Source organism: Oncorhynchus tshawytscha, linkage group LG01 (genome assembly GCF_018296145.1).
Source record: "Oncorhynchus tshawytscha isolate Ot180627B linkage group LG01, Otsh_v2.0, whole genome shotgun sequence".
Classification (NCBI taxonomy): domain Eukaryota; kingdom Metazoa; phylum Chordata; class Actinopteri; order Salmoniformes; family Salmonidae; genus Oncorhynchus; species Oncorhynchus tshawytscha.
In genome coordinates this window covers 3,222,625-3,242,348 of record NC_056429.1, presented here as the reverse complement: position 1 = coordinate 3,242,348, position 19,724 = coordinate 3,222,625, and the positions used below count along the sequence as shown (strand labels likewise).

The following is a 19,724-nucleotide window of genomic DNA, read 5'->3' as shown; positions in this document are numbered from 1 at the left end:
ATCCACATAAACAAAGGATCCATTTGAAGATGTATCCTCAGGGCCGACATCCCGTACGTTGTTGCCTCCTTTTTCTAATGTTTGATCCTTCTCTTTTTTTGAAAGGAGAGTCCTACAACAATTGAGTCTTGTTCTCGCTATCTTGTCTTGTCAAAAGATTTTTCACCATAATGTTGCCTTGAACTGAAGCGACTGAAATATTATTGCTACACTCTTACTGTAGCTAGCTAGCTACATTAACAACAATATTAGCTATCATACTCGTATCAGAAGTCAAATTTGTGTGTGTCTAATGGTGTGATGTTGGAGAGAGATGATTGTTTACGTGCTATATACCCACATAAACAAAACCAAAGTGGCATCTGCTTTTGAATTCCAAAGGTAAAGAAAGTGTTTTAGACCAAACCTCTCTTCTCTGGTACTGTTAACCCATCCATCCATGCGAAGTAAAACGCAGTGGATGTGATGGTGTTTATGCTCAGCATTACAAGAGCTGCACGTCTGGAGCTGCTTGTAAAAATGTTAAAAAAAAATCTTAAAAAAAATCTCACTCCCTCCTTTTGTCAGAACGTTACTGTTGGCATAGCTACCGCAGTAGCTAGGAGTGTTATGTTAGTTACCCCAGATGGACCCGTAGACAAACACTCATTATAATCTGGAACACAAATAATAGCTAGATCTATGAATTAAATCCTGTGTTCACATAGTGTTTCGGAGGAGAAGTCCAGATCTAGGATCAGTTTTGCCTTTCATTATGAATTATATTACATGGTCTGGGGGAGGGGGGTGGGGCTGATACTAGATCTGAGACACTTCAGCACTGTCCCAGAGTGCCAGACAGGGTGGAATACATATTTTATGCCTCCTGTCCATCCAATGTGAAATACTGATGCCCCATTTAATCTACAAGACACTGTGACACAGGCTGACCAATCTAGTGTCAAAAATACACATGTCCTGTCCTAATGATGGGCTGAAATATACACCTGTCCTAATGATGGGCTGAAATATACACCTGTCCTAATGATGGGCTGAAATATATTCATGTCCTAATGATGTGCATATATATACACCTGTCCTAATGATGGGCTGAAATGCACACACCTGTCCTAGTGATGGGCTGAAATACATACACCTGTCCTAATGATGGGTTGAATATAGCCTATTGATTTCAATAAATGTGAAGATTAAACTTGTATTTGTTGTGTGTGCATCATAACTCTCTAATGATCTCACCATGTGATGTTCTCCTCTTGTTGTTTCAGGCACCTGGACATGGTCAGCCGACTCAGCCTGGGTTCAAGTTCACCGTAGCAGAGTCCTGCGACAGGATCAAAGACGAGTTTCAGTTCCTGCAGGCCCAGTATCACAGGTGACTATTCAGTTCCTGCAGGCCCAGTATCACAGGTGACTATTCAGTTCCTGCAGGCCCAGTATCACAGGTGACTATTCAGTTCCTGCAGGCCCAGTATCACAGATAACTAGTCAGTTCCTGCAGGCCCAGTATCACAGATAACTAGTCAGTTCCTGCAGGCCCAGTATCACAGATGACTATTCAGTTCCTGCAGGCCCAGTATCACAGATAACTAGTCAGTTCCTGCAGGCCCAGTATCACAGATAACTATTCAGTTCCTGCAGGCCCAGTATCACAGGTGTAACTATTCAGTTCCTGCAGGCCCAGTATCACAGATAACTAGTCAGTTCCTGCAGGCCCAGTATCACAGATAACTAGTCAGTTCCTGCAGGCCCAGTATCACAGATAACTAGTCAGTTCCTGCAGGCCCAGTATCACAGATAACTAGTCAGTTCCTGCAGGCCCAGTATCACAGATAACTATTCAGTTCCTGCAGGCCCAGTATCACAGATAACTAGTCAGTTCCTGCAGGCCCAGTATCTGGTGTAACTATTCAGTTCCTGCAGGCCCAGTATCACAGGTAACTAGTCAGTTCCTGCAGGCCCAGTATCACAGGTAACTAGTCAGTTCCTGCAGGCCCAGTATCACAGGTAACTAGTTAGTTCCTGCAGGCCCAGTATCACAGGTAACTAGTTAGTTCCTGCAGGCCCAGTATCACAGGTAACTAGTCAGTTCCTGCAGGCCCAATATCACAGATAACTAGTCAGTTCCTGCAGGCCCAGTATCACATATAATATCATTGTCTCTTACAGACACGGAATGAGATCTGATTTGAACAGAGTGCTTTATATTACCTGGCTCTACTTTATTATTTGCAAACTCATCTAAATCAGGAGAGTTAATTAGCCCTGTGTTTGACCGCTCAACGTTGCTGCTGTTTTCAGAGGGAAAATGAAGGTGCTGAAGTTGACAAATGCAACACTGTGTTAAAGTGTTTTCAAACTAGACTGACTGACAGTGATTTATTGAAGAGGCACAGAGAGGCCGGCACAGCAGGTCGTCCTTAATGGAGCCCTATTGCCTACATAGTGCACTACTTTAGACCAGAGCCCTATGGAACCCTATTCACTATATAGTGCACTACTTTAGACCAGAGCCCTGTTCCCTATATAGTACACTACTTTAGACCAGAGCCCTGTTCCCTATATAGTGCACTACTTTAGACCAGAACCCTATAGAACCCTATTCCCTATATAGTGCACTACTTTAGACCAGAAACCTATGGAACCCTATTCCCTATATAGTGCACTACTTTAGACCAGAGCCCTATGGAACCCTATTACCTATATAGTGCACTACTTTAGTCCAGGGCCCTATGGCACCCTATTCCCTATATAGTGCACTACTTTAGACCAGAGCCCTATTCCCTATATAGTGCACTACTTTAGACCAGGGCCCTATTCCCTATATAGTACACTACTTTAGACCAGAGCCCTGTTCCCTATATAGTACACTACTTTAGACCAGAGCCCTGTTCCCTATATAGTACACTACTTTAGACCAGAGCCCTATTCCCTATATAGTGCACTACTTTAGACCAGAACCCTATAGAACCCTATTCCCTATATAGTGCACTACTTTAGACCAGAACCCTATGGAACCCTATTCCCTATATAGTGCACTACTTTAGACCAGAACCCTATGGAACCCTATTCCCTATATAGTGCACTACTTTAGACCAGGGCCCTATGGAACCCTATTCCCTATATAGTGCACTACTTTAGACCAGAGCCCTATTCCCTATATAGTGCACTACTTTAGACCAGGGCCCTATTCCCTATATAGTGCACTACTATAGACCAGATCCCTATTCCCTATATAGTGCACTACTTTAGACCAGAGCCCTGTTACCTATATAGGACACTACTTTAGACCAGAGCCCTGTTACCTATATAGGACACTACTTTAGACCAGGGCCCTATTCCCTATATAGTGCACTACTTTAGACCAGGGCCCTATTCCCTATATAGTGCACTACTTTAGACCAGAGCCCTATTCCCTATATAGTGTACTACTTAAGACCAGAGCCCTATTACCTATATAGTGCACTACTATAGACCAGAGCCCTATGGAACCCTATTCCCTATATAGTACACTACTATAGACCAGGGCCCTATTCCCTATGTAGTGCACTATAGACCAGGGCCCTATTCCCTATATAGTACACTACTATAGACCAGAGCCCTATTCCCTATGTAGTGCACTATAGACCAGAGCCCTATTCCTATATAGTACACTACTATAGACCAGGGCCCTATTCCATATATAGTACACTACTTTAGACCAGAGCCCTATTCCCTATATAGTGCACTACTATAGACCAGGGCCCTATTCCATATATAGTACACTACTATAGACCAGAGCCCTATTCCCTATATAGTACACTACTTTAGACCGGAGCCCTATTCCCTATATAGTACACTACTTTAGACCGGAGCCCTATTCCCTATATAGTGCACTACTTTAGACCAGAGCCCTATTCCCTATATAGTGTACTACTTAAGACCAGAGCCCTATTACCTATATAGTGCACTACTATAGACCAGAGCCCTATTCCCTATATAGTGCACTACTTTAGACCAGAGCCCTATTCCCTATATAGTGTACTACTTAAGACCAGAGCCCTATTACCTATATAGTGCACTACTATAGACCAGAGCCCTATTCCCTATATAGTGCACTACTTTAGACCAGGGCCCTATTCCCTATATAGTGCACTACTTTAGACCAGGGCCCTATTACCTATATAGTGCACTACTATAGACCAGAGCCCTATTCCCTATATAGTGCACTACTTTAGACCAGGGCCCTATTCCCTATATAGTGCACTACTTTAGACCAGAGCCCTATTCCCTTTATAGTGCACTACTATAGACCAGAGCCCTATGGAACCCTATTCCCTATATAGTACACTACTATAGACCAGAGCCCTATTCCCTATGTAGTGCACTATAGACCAGAGCCCTATTCCCTATGTAGTGCACTATAGACCAGGGCCCTATTCCCTATATAGTACACTACTAAAGACCAGAGCCCTATTCCCTATGTAGTGCACTATAGACCAGAGCCCTATTCCCTATATAGTACACTACTATAGACCAGGGCCCTATTCCATATATAGTACACTACTTTAGACCAGAGCCCTATTCCCTATATAGTACACTACTATAGACCAGGGCCCTATTCCATATATAGTACACTACTTTAGACCAGGGCCCTATTCCCTATATAGTACTACTATAGACCAGGGCCCTATTCCATATATAGTACACTACTTTAGACCAGAGCCCTATTCCCTATATAGTGCACTACTATAGACCAGGGCCCTATTCCATATATAGTACACTACTTTAGACCAGAGCCCTATTCCCTATATAGTACACTACTTTAGACCGGAGCCCTATTCCCTATATAGTACACTACTTTAGACCAGGGCCCTATTCCCTATATAGTACACTACTTTAGACCAGAGCCCTATTCCCTATGTAGTGCACTACTTTGGACCAGGGCCCATTGGAATACGGTACCATTGGGGAGGGGGCGGAGGAGGTGGGGGAGGGGGTGGGGGAGGGATTCAGAGAGACGCCTGTAAATTGACACCTTGTCTCCCTGTTTAAAGTCTTAAGGTGGAGTACGACAAGCTGTCCAATGAGAAGACAGAGATGCAACGTCACTATGTCATGGTAAGAGAACAATAGGAGAAGCTGTCCAATGAGAAGACAGAGATGCAAACGTCACTATGTCATGGTAAGAGAACAATAGGACAAGCTGTCCAATGAGAAGACAGAGATGCAACATCACTATGTCATGGTAGAACAATAGGAGAAGCTGTCCAATGAGAAGACAACATGCAACATTAAGGGTCTGAATGAACAGGTTTGTCGAGGTTATCTTCACCTCTGGGGTTCATGTACCTTTCATGTACCTTTCTGTGCTTCATAGGTGGGGTGTGTGTGTGTGTGGTACATGTGGTTGATAGGTGTGTGTGTGGTGTCTCATACCTCAAATCAAATGTTATTTGTTACATGCGCCGAATACAACAGGTGTAGACTGTACTGTGAAATGCTGACTACAACAGGTGTTGACTGTACTGTGAAATGCTGACTACAACAGGTGTTGACTGTACTGTGAAATGCTGACTACAACAGGTGTTGACTTTACTGTGAAATGCTGACTTACAAGCCCTTAACCAACAGTGCTTTAAGACATTTTAAGAAAATAAGTGTTAAGTAGAAAAATGTAAAATAAAAGTAACAAATAAATAAACAGCAGCAGTAAAATAACAATAGCGAGGCATTATACAGGGTGTTACGGTATAGAGTCAATGTGGAGGCTATATACAGGGTGTTACGGTATAGAGTCAATGTGGAGGCTATATACAGGGTATTACGGTATAGAGTCAATGTGGAGGCTATATACAGGGTATTACGGTACAGTGTCAATGTGGAGGCTATATACAGGGTACCGGTATAGAGTCAATGTGGAGGCTATATACAGGGTATTACGGTATAGAGTCAATGTGGAGGCTATATACAGGGTGTTACGGTATAGAGTCAATGTGGAGGCTATATACAGGGTATTACGGTACAGAGTCAATGTGGAGGCTATATACAGAGGGTACCGGTACAGAGTCAATGTGGAGGCTATATACAGGGTATTACAGTACAGAGTCAATGTGGAGGCTATATACAGAGGGTACAGGTACAGAGTCAATGTGGAGGCTATATACAGGGTATTACAGTACAGAGTCAATGTGGAGGCTATATACAGGGGGTACCGGTACAGAGTCAATGTGGAGGCTATATACAGGGGTACCGGTACAGAGTCCATGTGGAGGCTATATACAGAGGGTACAGGTACAGAGTCAATGTGGAGGCTATATACAGGGTATTACAGTACAGAGTCAATGTGGAGGCTATATACAGGGGTACCGGTACAGAGTCAATGTGGAGGCTATATACAGGGTACCGGTACAGAGTCAATGTGGAGGCTATATACAGGGTATTACGGTATAGAGTCAATGTGGAGGCTATATACAGAGGGTACCGGTACAGAGTCAATGTGGAGGCTATATACAGGGGGTACAGGTACAGAGTCAATGTGGAGGCTATATACAGGGTATTACGGTACAGAGTCAATGTGGAGGCTATATACAGAGGGTACCGGTACAGAGTCAATGTGGAGGCTATATACAGGGGTACTGGTACAGAGTCAATGTGGAGGCTATATACAGGGTATTACAGTACAGAGTCAATGTGGAGGCTATATACAGGGGGTACCGGTACAGAGTCAATGTGGAGGCTATATACAGGGGGTACCGGTACAGAGTCAATGTGGAGGCTATATACAGGGTATTACGGTATAGAGTCAATGTGGAGGCTATATACAGAGGGTACCGGTACAGAGTCAATGTGGAGGCTATATACAGGGGTACAGGTACAGAGTCAATGTGGAGGCTATATACAGGGTATTACGGTACAGAGTCAATGTGGAGGCTATATACAGGGTATTACGGTACAGAGTCAATGTGGAGGCTATATACAGGGTGTTACGGTACAGAGTCCATGTGGAGGCTATATACAGGGTGTTACGGTACAGAGTCAATGTGGAGGCTATATACAGGGGTACCGGTACAGAGTCAATGTGGAGGCTATATACAGGGGGTACCGGTACAGAGTCAATGTGGAGGCTATATACAGGGGGTACAGGTACAGAGTCAATGTGGAGGCTATACAGGGGTGTATCGGTACAGAGTCAGTGTGGAGGCTATATACAGAGGGTACCGGTACAGAGTCAATGTGGAGGCTATATACAGAGGGTACTGGTACAGAGTCAATGTGGAGGCTATATACAGTGGTTACCTGTACAGAGTCAATGTGGAGGCTATATACAGGGTATTACGGTACAGAGTCAATGTGGAGGCTATATACAGGGTATTACTATACAGAGTCCATGTGGAGGCTATATACAGGGTATTACAGTACAGAGTCAATGTGGAGGCTATATACAGGGGGTACCGGTACAGAGTCAATGTGGAGGCTATATACAGGGGGTACCGGTACAGAGTCAATGTGGAGGCTATATACAGGGTATTACGGTATAGAGTCAATGTGGAGGCTATATACAGAGGGTACCGGTACAGAGTCAATGTGGAGGCTATATACAGGGGGTACAGGTACAGAGTCAATGTGGAGGCTATATACAGGGTATTACGGTACAGAGTCAATGTGGAGGCTATATACAGAGGGTACCGGTACAGAGTCAATGGGAGGCTATATACAGGGTATTACGGTACAGAGTCAATGTGGAGGCTATATACAGGGTATTACGGTACAGAGTCAATGTGGAGGCTATATACAGGATGTTACGGTACAGAGTCCATGTGGAGGCTATATACAGGGTGTTACGGTACAGAGTCAATGTGGAGGCTATATACAGGGGGTACCGGTACAGAGTCAATGTGGAGGCTATATACAGGGGGTACCGGTACAGAGTCAATGTGGAGGCTATATACAGGGGGTACAGGTACAGAGTCAATGTGGAGGCTATACAGGGGTGTATCGGTACAGAGTCAGTGTGGAGGCTATATACAGAGGGTACCGGTACAGAGTCAATGTGGAGGCTATATACAGAGGGTACTGGTACAGAGTCAATGTGGAGGCTATATACAGTGGTTACCTGTACAGAGTCAATGTGGAGGCTATATACTGGGTATTACGGTACAGAGTCAATGTGGAGGCTATATACAGGGTATTACGGTACAGAGTCAATGTGGAGGCTATATACAGGGTGTTACGGTACAGAGTCAATGTGGAGGCTATATACAGGGTATTACGGTGTAGAGTCAATGTGGAGGCTATATACAGAGGGTACCGGTACAGAGTCAATGTGGAGGCTATATACAGGGTGTTACGGTACAGAGTCAATGTGGAGGCTATATACAAGGGGTACCGGTACAGCGTCAATGTGGAGGCTATATACAGGGGTACCGGTACAGAGTCAATGTGGAGGCTATATACAGGGTATTACGGTACAGAGTCAATGTGGAGGCTATATACAGGGTATTACTATACAGAGTCCATGTGGAGGCTATATACAGGTTGTTACGGTACAGAGTCAATGTGGAGGCAATATACAGGGTATTACGGTACAGAGTCAATGTGGAGGCTATATACAGGGTGTTACGATACAGAGTCCATGTGGAGGCTATATACAGGGGTACCGGTACAGAGTCAATGTGGAGGCTATATACAGGGTGTTACGGTACAGAGTCAATGTGGAGGCTATATACAGGGTATTACGGTACAGAGTCAATGTGGAGGCTATATACAGGGTGTTACGGTACAGAGTCAATGTGGAGGCTATATACAGGGTATTACGGTACAGAGTCAATGTGGAGGCTATATACAGGGTATTACTATACAGAGTCCATGTGGAGGCTATATACAGGGTATTACAGTACAGAGTCAATGTGGAGGCTATATACAGGGGGTACCGGTACAGAGTCAATGTGGAGGCTATATACAGGGGGTACCGGTACAGAGTCAATGTGGAGGCTATATACAGGGTATTACGGTATAGAGTCAATGTGGAGGCTATATACAGAGGGTACCGGTACAGAGTCAATGTGGAGGCTATATACAGGGGGTACAGAGTCAATGTGGAGGCTATATACAGGGTATTACGGTACAGTGTCAATGTGGAGGCTATATACAGAGGGTACCGGTACAGAGTCAATGTGGAGGCTATATACAGGGTATTACAGTACAGAGTCAATGTGGAGGCTATATACAGGGTGTTACGGTATAGAGTCAATGTGGAGGCTATATACAGGGGGTACCGGTACAGAGTCAATGTGGAGGCTATATACAGGGGGTACAGGTACAGAGTCAATGTGGAGGCTATATACAGGGTATTACGGTACAGAGTCAATGTGGAGGCTATATACAGAGGGTACCGGTACAGAGTCAATGTGGAGGCTATATACAGGGTATTACGGTACAGAGTCAATGTGGAGGCTATATACAGGGTGTTACGGTACAGAGTCAATGTGGAGGCTATATACAGGGGTACCGGTACAGAGTCAATGTGGAGGCTATATACAGGGGTACCGGTACAGAGTCAATGTGGAGGCTATATACAGGGGGTACAGGTACAGAGTCAATGTGGAGGCTATACAGGGGTGTATCGGTACAGAGTCAGTGTGGAGGCTATATACAGAGGGTACCGGTACAGAGTCAATGTGGAGGCTATATACAGAGGGTACTGGTACAGAGTCAATGTGGAGGCTATATACAGTGGTTACCTGTACAGAGTCAATGTGGAGGCTATATACTGGGTATTACGGTACAGAGTCAATGTGGAGGCTATATACAGGGTATTACGGTACAGAGTCAATGTGGAGGCTATATACAGGGTGTTACGGTACAGAGTCAATGTGGAGGCTATATACAGGGTATTACGGTGTAGAGTCAATGTGAAGGCTATATACAGAGGGTACCGGTACAGAGTCAATGTGGAGGCTATATACAGGGTGTTACGGTACAGAGTCAATGTGGAGGCTATATACAGGGTGTTACGGTACAGAGTCAATGTGGAGGCTATATACAAGGGGTACCGGTACAGCGTCAATGTGGAGGCTATATACAGGGGGTACCGGTACAGAGTCAATGTGGAGGCTATATACAGGGTATTACGGTACAGAGTCAATGTGGAGGCTATATACAGGGTATTACTATACAGAGTCCATGTGGAGGCTATATACAGGGTATTACGGTACAGAGTCAATGTGGAGGCTATATACAGGGTATTACGATACAGAGTCCATGTGGAGGCTATATACAGGGGGTACCAGTACAGAGTCAATGTGGAGGCTATATACAGGGGGTACCGGTACAGAGTCAATGTGGAGGCTATATACAGGGGGTACCCGTACAGAGTCAATGTGTGGGGGACACAGGTTAGTCAAGGTAATTCAGGTAATATATACTTGTAGGTAGAGTTATTAAAGTGACTATGCATAGATTATAAACAGAGAGTAGCAGCAGTGTAAAAGAGGGTCTGGGAAGCCCTTTGATTAGCTGTTCAGGAGTGTTATGGCTTGTGGTAGAAGCTGTTAAGAAGCCGGTCTCGCCGGTACCGCCCGCCGTGCGGTAGCTGGTTGATAGGGGTGTGTGTTGTGCCTGTGGTTGATAGGGGTGTGTGTTGTGCCTGTGGTTGATAGGGGTGTGTTTTTCTGTGGTTGATACTGTTGAAGTCAGAAGTTTACATACACTTAGGTTAGGAGTCATTAAGACTTGTTTTTCAACCACTCCACACATTTCTTGTTGACAAACTATAGTTTTGGCAGGTCGGTTAGGACATCTACTTTGTGTATGACACAAGTCATTTTTCCAACAAATGTTTACAGACAGATTATTAAACTTATAATTAATTGTATCACAATTCCAGTGGTTCAGAAGTTTACATACACTAAGTTGACTGTGCCTTTAAACAGCTAGGCAAATTCCAGAAAATTATCTCATGGCTTTAGAAGATTCTGATAGGCTAATTGACATTTTTGAGTCAATTTGAGGTGTACCTGTGGATGTATTTCAAGGCCTACCTTCAAACTCAGTGCCTCTTTGCTTGACATCATGGGAAAATCAAAAGAAATCAGCCAAGATCTCAGAAAAACAATTGTAGACCTCCACAAGTCTGGTTCATCCTTGGGAACAATTTCCAAATGCCTGAAGGTGCCACGTTCATCTGTACAAACAATAGTACACAAGTATAAACACCATGGGACCACACAGCCGTCATACCGCTCAGGAAGGAGACTCATTCTGTGTCCTAGAGATGAACGTACTTTGGTGCGAAAAGTGCAAATCAATCCCAGAACAATAGCAAAGGACCTTGTGAATATGCTGGAGGAAACTGGTACAAAAGTATCTATATCCACAGTAAAACAAGTCCTATATCGACATCACCTAAAAGGCCGCTCAGCAAGGAAGAAGCCTCTGCTCCAAAACCGCCATAAAAAGCCAGACTACGGTTTGCAACTGCACATGGGGACAAAGATCGTACTTTTTGTAGAAATGTCCTCTGGTCTGATGAAACAAAAATAGAACTGTTTGGCCATAATGACCATCGTTATGTTTGGAGGTAAAAGGGGGAGGCTTGCAAGCCGAAGAACACCATCCCAACCGTGAAGCATGGGGGTGGCAACATCATGTTGTGGGGGTGCTTTGCTGCAGGAGGGACTGGTGCACTTCACAAAATAGATGGCATCATGAGGCAGGAAAATTATGTGGATATATTGATGCAACATTTCAAGACATCAGTCATGAAGTTAAAGCTTGGTCACAAATGGGTCTTTCACATGGGCAATGACCCCAAGCATACTTCCAAAGTTGTGGCAAAATGGCAAAATGGCTTAAGGACAACAAAGTCAAGGTATTGGAGTGGCCATCACAAAGCCCTGACCTCAATCCTATAGAAAATGTGTGGGCAGAACTGAAAAAGAGTGTGTGAGCAAGGAGGCCTACAAACCTGACTCAGTTACACCAGCTCTGTCAGGAGGAATGGTCCAAAATTCACCCAACCTATTGTGGGAAGCTTGTAGAAGGCTACCTGAAACGTTTGACCCAAGTTAAACAATTTAAAGGCAATGCTACCAAATACTAATTGAGTGTATGTAAACTTCTGACCCACTGGGAATGTGATGAAAGAAATAAAAGCTGAAATAAATAATTCTCTCTACTACTATTTCACATTCTTAAAATAAAGTGGTGATCCTAACTGACCTAAAACAAGGAACTTTAACTCGGATTAAATGTCAGGAATTGTGAAAAAGTGAGATTAAATGTATTTGGCTAAGGTGTATGTAAACTTCTGACTTGAATTGTAGGTTGGTTATTTATGCAATAAGTCCCGAGGGAGTGTGGTATATGGCCAATATACACTCAAACCCCCGAGGTGCCTTATTGCTATTATAAACTGGTTACCAAAGTAATTATGTCAGTAAAAAATTTATGTTTTGTCATACCCGTGGTATACGGTCTGATATACCACAGCTGTCAGCCAATCGGCATTCAGGACTGAACCACCCTGTTTATAATACAGGTTAATCTGATAGGTGGGTTATTACAGGTTAATCTGATAGGTGGGTTATTACAGGTTAATCTGATAGGTGGGTTATTACAGGTTAATATGATAGGTGGGTTATTACAGGTTAATCTGATAGGTGGGTTATTACAGGTTAATATGATAGGTGAATTAGTACAGGTTCATCTGATAGGTGGGTTAGTACAGGTTAATATGATAGGTGAATTAGTACAGGTTCATCTGATAGGTGGGTTAGTACAGGTTCATCTGATAGGTGGGTTAGTACAGGTTAATCTCAGGTAGACAGCCAGGTAGGTAGAGGCCCTGGGAGGGTGGTGTGGGGGGAATAGTTGGTGTGGGGGGGGTAGTGGTGGTGGGGGGGGTTGAACGACCTGTGTCTAGTTCATTAGAAACTAAACATGTCAAATTGAAAAATAAGTCACAGGAGTTTTTTGTGCAAGTAAAAAGACGACTTTCGAGGAGTAAGACGTGTATAAAAGCAACAGATACCATTAATAAGAAGGGTCTGGAGGCATCTTGTATGGCGAGCTACTGAGTGGCTGGGACAGGCAAGTCCCATACTATTGTGGAGGACTTCATTCTTCCTGCTGTTACAATGCTGGGTGAAAATCCCAAATAAACTATTCAGACAATGTCTGCATCAAACAACACTGTTTCACGATGCATCAGTGACGTGGCAGGAGATGTTTTGAAACAATTACTGCTTTGCATACAAGCCTGTGAATTATATGCATTACAGCTGGATGAGTCAACAGGCCTGGCACAGCTCCTGGTATATGTCTGTTACAGCTGGATGAGTCAACAGGCCTGGCACAGCTCCTGGTATATGTCTGTTACAGCTGGATGAGTCAACAGGCCTGGCACAGCTCCTGGTATATGTCTGTTACAGCTGGATGAGTCAACAGGCCTGGCACAGCTCCTGGTATATGTCTGGTACAGCTGGATGAGTCAACAGGCCTGGCACAGCTCCTGGTATATGTCTGGTACAGCTGGATGAGTCAACAGGCCTGGCACAGCTCCTGGTATATGTCTGGTACAGCTGGATGAGTCAACAGACGTGGACTTTGGTGGTCAAGATGTGTTGGTATCAGTACTGATGGTGTAAAAGCCATGACAGGGAGACATAGTGGAGTGGTAACGCGCATGCAAGCAGTTGCTCCCGACACCACTTGGGTACACTGCAGCATCCCCCTAGAGGCTCTTGGGTAGACTGCAGCACCAACCGAGAGGCTCTTGGGTACACTGCAGCATCCACCGAGAGGCTCTTGGGTAGACTGCAGCACCAACCGAGAGGCTCTTGGGTACACTGCAGCATCCACCGAGAGGCTCTTGGGTAGACTGCAGCACCAACCAGTAGACTGCAGCATCCACCTAGAGGCTCTTGGGTAGACTGCAGCATCCACCGAGAGGCTCTTGGGTACACTGCAGCATCCACCTAGAGGCTCTTGGGTACACTGCAGCATCCACCTAGAGGCTCTTGGGTACACTGCAGCATCCACCTAGAGGCTCTTGGGTACACTGCAGCATCCACCGAGAGGCTCTTGGGTACACTGCAGCATCCACCTAGAGGCTCTTGGGTACACTGCAGCATCCACCTAGAGGCTTTTGGGTACACTACAGCATCCACCTAGAGGCTCTTGGGTACACTGCAGCATCCACCTAGAGGCTCTTGGGTACACTACAGCATCCACCTAGAGGCTCTTGGGTACACTACAGCATCCACCTAGAGGCTCTTGGGTACACTGCAGCATCCACCTAGAGGCTCTTGGGTACACTGCAGCATCCACCTAGAGGCTCTTGGGTAGACTGCAGCATCCACCTAGAGGCTCTTGGGTACACTGCAGCATCCACCTAGAGGCTCTTGGGTACACTGCAGCATCCACCGAGAGGCTCTTGGGTACACTGCAGCATCCCCGAGAGGCTCTTGGGTACACTGCAGCATCCACCTAGAGGCTCTTGGGTACACTGCAGCATCCACCGAGAGGCTCTTGGGTAGACTGCAGCATCCACCGAGAGGCTCTTGGGTACACTGCAGCATCCACCGAGAGGCTCTTGGGTACACTGCAGCATCCACCTAGAGGCTCTTGGGTAGACTGCAGCATCCACCTAGAGGCTCTTGGGTACACTGCAGCATTCACCGAGAGGCTCTTGGGTACACTGCAGCATCCACCGAGAGGCTCTTGGGTACACTGCAGCATCCACCGAGAGGCTCTTGGGTACACTGCAGCATCCACCTAGAGGCTCTTGGGTACACTACAGCATCCACCTAGAGGCTCTTGGGTACACTGCAGCATCCACCTAGAGGCTCTTGGGTACACTGCAGCATCCACCGAGAGGCTCTTGGGTACACTGCAGCATCCACCTAGAGGGTCTTGGGTACACTGCAGCATCCACCGAGAGGCTCTTGTTGCCAAGGGAATGTCTGACAGCTTGAAAGACGTTTTGGACACTACAGTGAAAATGGTTAACTTTGTTAAAGCAAGGCCCCTGAACCCTCGTGAATTTTCTGCACTATGCAATGACATGGGCAGGGACCATGTAACGCTTTTACAACATACAGAAGTTGGTTATCAAGGGGCAAAGTATTGACAGGTTTTTTTTTTTAAATTGAGAGACAAGCTTAAAGTTTTCTTTACTGAACATCATTATCACTTGTCTGAGCGCTTGATGATGACTAGTTTCTCACACGACTGGCCTGTCTGGGTGATGTTTTTTCTCGCCTGAATGATCTGAATCTAGGATTACAGGGACTCTCCGCAACAGCATTCAATGTGTGGGACAAAATTGAGGCTATGATTAAGAAGTTGGAGCTCTTCTCTGTCTGCATTAACAAGGACAACACACAGGTCTTTCCATCATTGTATGGTTTTTGTGTGCAAATGAACTCAAGCTTACGGACAATGTCAAATGTGATATAGTGAAGCACCTGAGTGAGTTGAGTGCTCAATTAAGCAGGTACTTTCCCAAAACGGACGACACAAACAACTGGATTCGTTTATCCCTTTCATGCCCTGCCTCCAGTCCACTTACCGATATCTGAACAAGAGAGCCTCATCGAAATTGCAACAAGCGGTTCTGTGAAAATGTAATTTAATCAGAAGCCACTGCCAGATTTCTGGATAGGGCTGCGTTCAGAGTATCCTGCCTTGGCAAATCACGCTGTTAAGACACTGATGCCCTTTGCAACCACGTACCTATGTGAGAGTGGATTCTCGGCCCTCGCTAGCATAAAAACTAAATACAGACACAGACTGTGTGTGGAAAATGATTTAAGACTGAGACTCTCTCCAATACAACCCAACATTGCAGAGTTATGTGCATCCTTTCTTCTCATTAACCTGTGGTGAGTTATTCACCATTTTCGATGAACAAATAAGGTTTTATATGTAAGATGGTTAAATAAAGAGTAGTGTGTGTGTGTGTGTGTGTGTGTGTGGCAGGCTTATAATGATGGCAACAAAAAACCAGCTGACCCTGGTGCTAGAGGGGGTACAGCTGACCCTGGTGCTAGAGGGGGTACAGCTGACCCTGGTGCTAGAGGGGGTACAGCTGACCCTGGTGCTAGAGGGGGTACAGCTGACCCTGGTGCTAGAGGGGGTACAGCTGACCCTGGTGCTAGAGGGGGTACAGCTGACCCTGGTGCTAGAGGGGGTACAGCTGACCCTGGTGCTAGAGGGGGTACAGCTGACCCTGGTGCTAGAGGGGGTACAGCTGACCCTGGTGCTAGAGGGGGTACGGCTGACCCTGGTGCTAGAGGGTACAGGACTATAAAACATTTGGGAACCACACGTCTAGAAGAACTCACACCGTCTAGAAGATCACACACACACACACATCTAGAAGAACACACACACACACACATCTAGAAGATCACACACACACACACACATCTAGAAGATCACACACATCTAGAAGATCACACACATCTAGAAGATCACACACATCTAGAAGATCACACACACACACATCTAGAAGATCACACACACACATCTAGAAGATCACACACACACACACATCTAGAAGATCACACACACATCTAGAAGATCACACACACACATCTAGAAGATCACACACACACACACACATCTAGAAGATCACACACACACATCTAGAAGATCACACACACACATCTAGAAGATCACACACACACACACACACATCTAGAAGATCACACACACACACACATCTAGAAGATCACACACACACATCTAGAAGATCACACACACACATCTAGAAGATCACACACACACACATCTAGAAGATCACACACACACACATCTAGAAATCACACACACACACATCTAGAAGATCACACACACACACATCTAGAAGATCACACAGAAATGTCTATTTGCTCAGTTGCGGTCAGAGACTCATCCTATTCTGAAATCCTCATTGTGTGTGTGTGTGTGTGTGTGTGGGTTCCTGTTCCTGGGTTCAGGGGCAGAAAAGTTGTGACCTTTGAACCAAGACAAGACGAGGAGAGCTGGTATGTCTGTAGCAGATGACACTGGCAATCCCTATTCCCTGTTGTTTTATCCCTGTGCACTACTGTATGGGCCTCATCCCTGTTCTGTTGTTTTAAGTGCACTGTTCTGGTTTTAAGTGCTCATTCCCTGTTAGTGTTTTATAGGCCATAGGGTACCATTTCAGTTGGAGATAGACAGCACTGTGCAGGGCTAAATGTAGGAGCTACTGCTGCCTCTCTTTCTCCACATTTATATTGAAATGTTTACCTAGCCTCTTCCCTCCCTCATTACCCACTGCTGTTCTGTTTTAATCCTCATTCCTGTTCTGTTGTTTTAATCCTCATCCTATTCTGTTGTTTTAATCCTCATTCCTGTTCTGTTGTTTTAATCCTCATTCCTGTTCTGTTGTTTTAATCCTCATCCCTGTTCTGTTGTTTTAATCCTCATCCCTGTTCTGTTGTTTTAATCCTCATCCCTGTTCTGTTGTTTTAATCCTCATCCCTGTTCTGTTGTTTTAATCCTCATCCCTGTTCTGTTGTTTTAATCCTCATCCCTGTTCTGTTGTTTTAATCCTCATCCTGTTCTGTTGTTTTAATCCTCATTCCTGTTCTGTTGTTTTAATCCTCATCCCTGTTCTGTTGTTTTAATCCTCATCCTATTCTGTTGTTTTAATCCTCATCCTATTCTGTTGTTTTAATCCTCATCCCTGTTCTGTTGTTTTAATCCTCATCCTATTCTGTTGTTTTAATCCTCATTCCTGTTCTGTTGTTTTAATCCTCATCCCTGTTCTGTTGTTTTAATCATCATTCCTGTTCTGTTGTTTTAATCCTCATCCCTGTTCTGTTGTTTTAATCCTCATCCCTGTTCTGTTGTTTTAATCCTCATCCCTGTTCTGTTGTTTTAATCCTCATCCCTGTTCTGTTGTTTTAATCCTCATCCCTGTTCTGTTTTAATCCTCATCCTGTTCTGTTGTTTTAATCCTCATCCTGTTCTGTTGTTTTAATCCTCATCCCTGTTCTGTTGTTTTAATCCTCATTCCTGTTCTGTTGTTTTAATCCTCATCCCTGTTCTGTTGTTTTAATCCTCATCCCTGTTCTGTTGTTTTAATCCTCATCCTATTCTGTTGTTTTAATCCTCATCCTGTTCTGTTGTTTTAATCCTCATCCCTGTTCTGTTGTTTTAATCCTCATCCTATTCTGTTGTTTTAATCCTCATCCCTGTTCTGTTGTTTTAATCCTCATCCCTGTTCTGTTGTTTAATCCTCATTCCTGTTCTGTTGTTTTAATCCTCATCCCTGTTCTGTTGTTTTAATCCTCATCCCTGTTCTGTTGTTTTAATCCTCATCCCTGTTCTGTTGTTTTAATCCTCATCCCTGTTCTGTTGTTTTAATCCTCATCCCTGTTCTGTTTTAATCCTCATCCTGTTCTGTTGTTTTAATCCTCATCCTGTTCTGTTGTTTTAATCCTCATCCCTGTTCTGTTGTTTTAATCCTCATTCCTGTTCTGTTGTTTTAATCCTCATCCCTGTTCTGTTGTTTTAATCCTCATCCCTGTTCTGTTGTTTTAATCCTCATTCCTGTTCTGTTGTTTTAATCCTCATTCCTGTTCTGTTGTTTTAATCCTCATTCCTGTTCTGTTGTTTTAATCCTCATCCCTGTTCTGTTGTTTTAATCCTCATCCCTGTTCTGTTGTTTTAATCCTCATCCCTGTTCTGTTGTTTTAATGGTTCATTCCTGTTCTGTTGTTTTAATCCTCATCCTGTTCTGTTGTTTTAATCCTCATCCCTGTTCTGTTGTTTTAATCCTCATCCCTGTTCTGTTGTTTTAATCCTCATCCCTGTTCTGTTGTTTTAATCCTCATCCCTGTTCTGTTGTTTTAATCCTCATCCCTGTTCTGTTGTTTTAATCCTCATCCCTGTTCTGTTGTTTTAATCCTCATCCCTGTTCTGTTGTTTTAATCCTCACCCTTCCCTGTTCTGCTGTTTTAATCCTCACCCTTCCCTGTTCTGCTGTTGTTTTAATCCTCACCCTTCCCTGCTCTGCTATTGGTTTAGGCTCCTTCCCTGCTCTGCTATTGGTTTAGGTCCGTTAACACACCGTATTAACTATCAGCAGGCTGTTGGTTATCCGTTAATACAGGAGGTGTAAAGGCCCAATGCACTAATTTGGGCAATTTTTGTCTTTCTTTTTTTACACTGTCGATCAAACGTTTTACAACACCTACTCATTCAAGTTTTTTTTTAAAATATATTTTTTAAAACTATTTTCTACATTGTAGAATAATTGTGAAGACGACAAAACGTATGAAATAACACATATGGAATCATAAACAAATCAAAATATATTTCATATTTGAGATTCTTCAAAGTAGCCACCCTTTGCCTTGATGACAGCTTTGCACACTCTTGGCATTCTCTCAACCAGCTTCATGAGGTAGTCACCTGGAATGCATTTCAATTAACAGGTGTGCCTTCAGTTAATTTGTGGAATTTCTTTCCTTCTTAATGCGTTTGAGCCAATCAGTTGTGTTGTGACCAGGTAGGGGTGGTATACAGAGGACAGCCCATATTTGGTAAAAGATCAAGTCCATATTACGGCAAGAACAGCTCAAATAAGCAAAGAGAAATGACAGTCCATCATTACTTTAAGACAGGAAGGTCAGTCAATACGGAACATTAGGAACTTTGAAAGTTTCTTCAGGTGCAGTCGCAAAAACCGTCAAGGGCTATGATGAAAC

The 19,724-nt window shown here is 44.3% G+C and overlaps 1 protein-coding gene across 6 annotated transcripts in view; it reads left to right on the top strand.

Moving 5' to 3' along the window:
* The window catches only part of tle3a (TLE family member 3, transcriptional corepressor a), a 154,623-nt gene that overhangs the window by 180 nt on the left and 134,719 nt on the right, over positions 1 to 19,724 (top strand). For 3 of the 6 annotated variants that reach the window (XR_006080185.1, XM_042308124.1, XM_042307598.1), the window contains exons 1-3: positions 1 to 53; positions 1,266 to 1,372; positions 5,034 to 5,097. The exon at positions 1 to 53 is cut by the window's left edge and continues 180 nt beyond it. Coding sequence is in view for 5 of the 6 variants with exons in the window: in XM_042308124.1 (XP_042164058.1) it covers positions 30 to 53; positions 1,266 to 1,372; positions 5,034 to 5,097 (195 nt within the window). In the remaining variant the exon portion in view is untranslated. Of the gene's footprint in view, positions 54 to 1,265; positions 1,373 to 1,914; positions 1,935 to 2,054; positions 2,075 to 2,123; positions 2,143 to 5,031; positions 5,098 to 19,724 lie in introns of those variants that run through there. The other 3 variants (XM_042309094.1, XM_042308741.1, XM_042308395.1) reach the window with 3 other exon arrangements.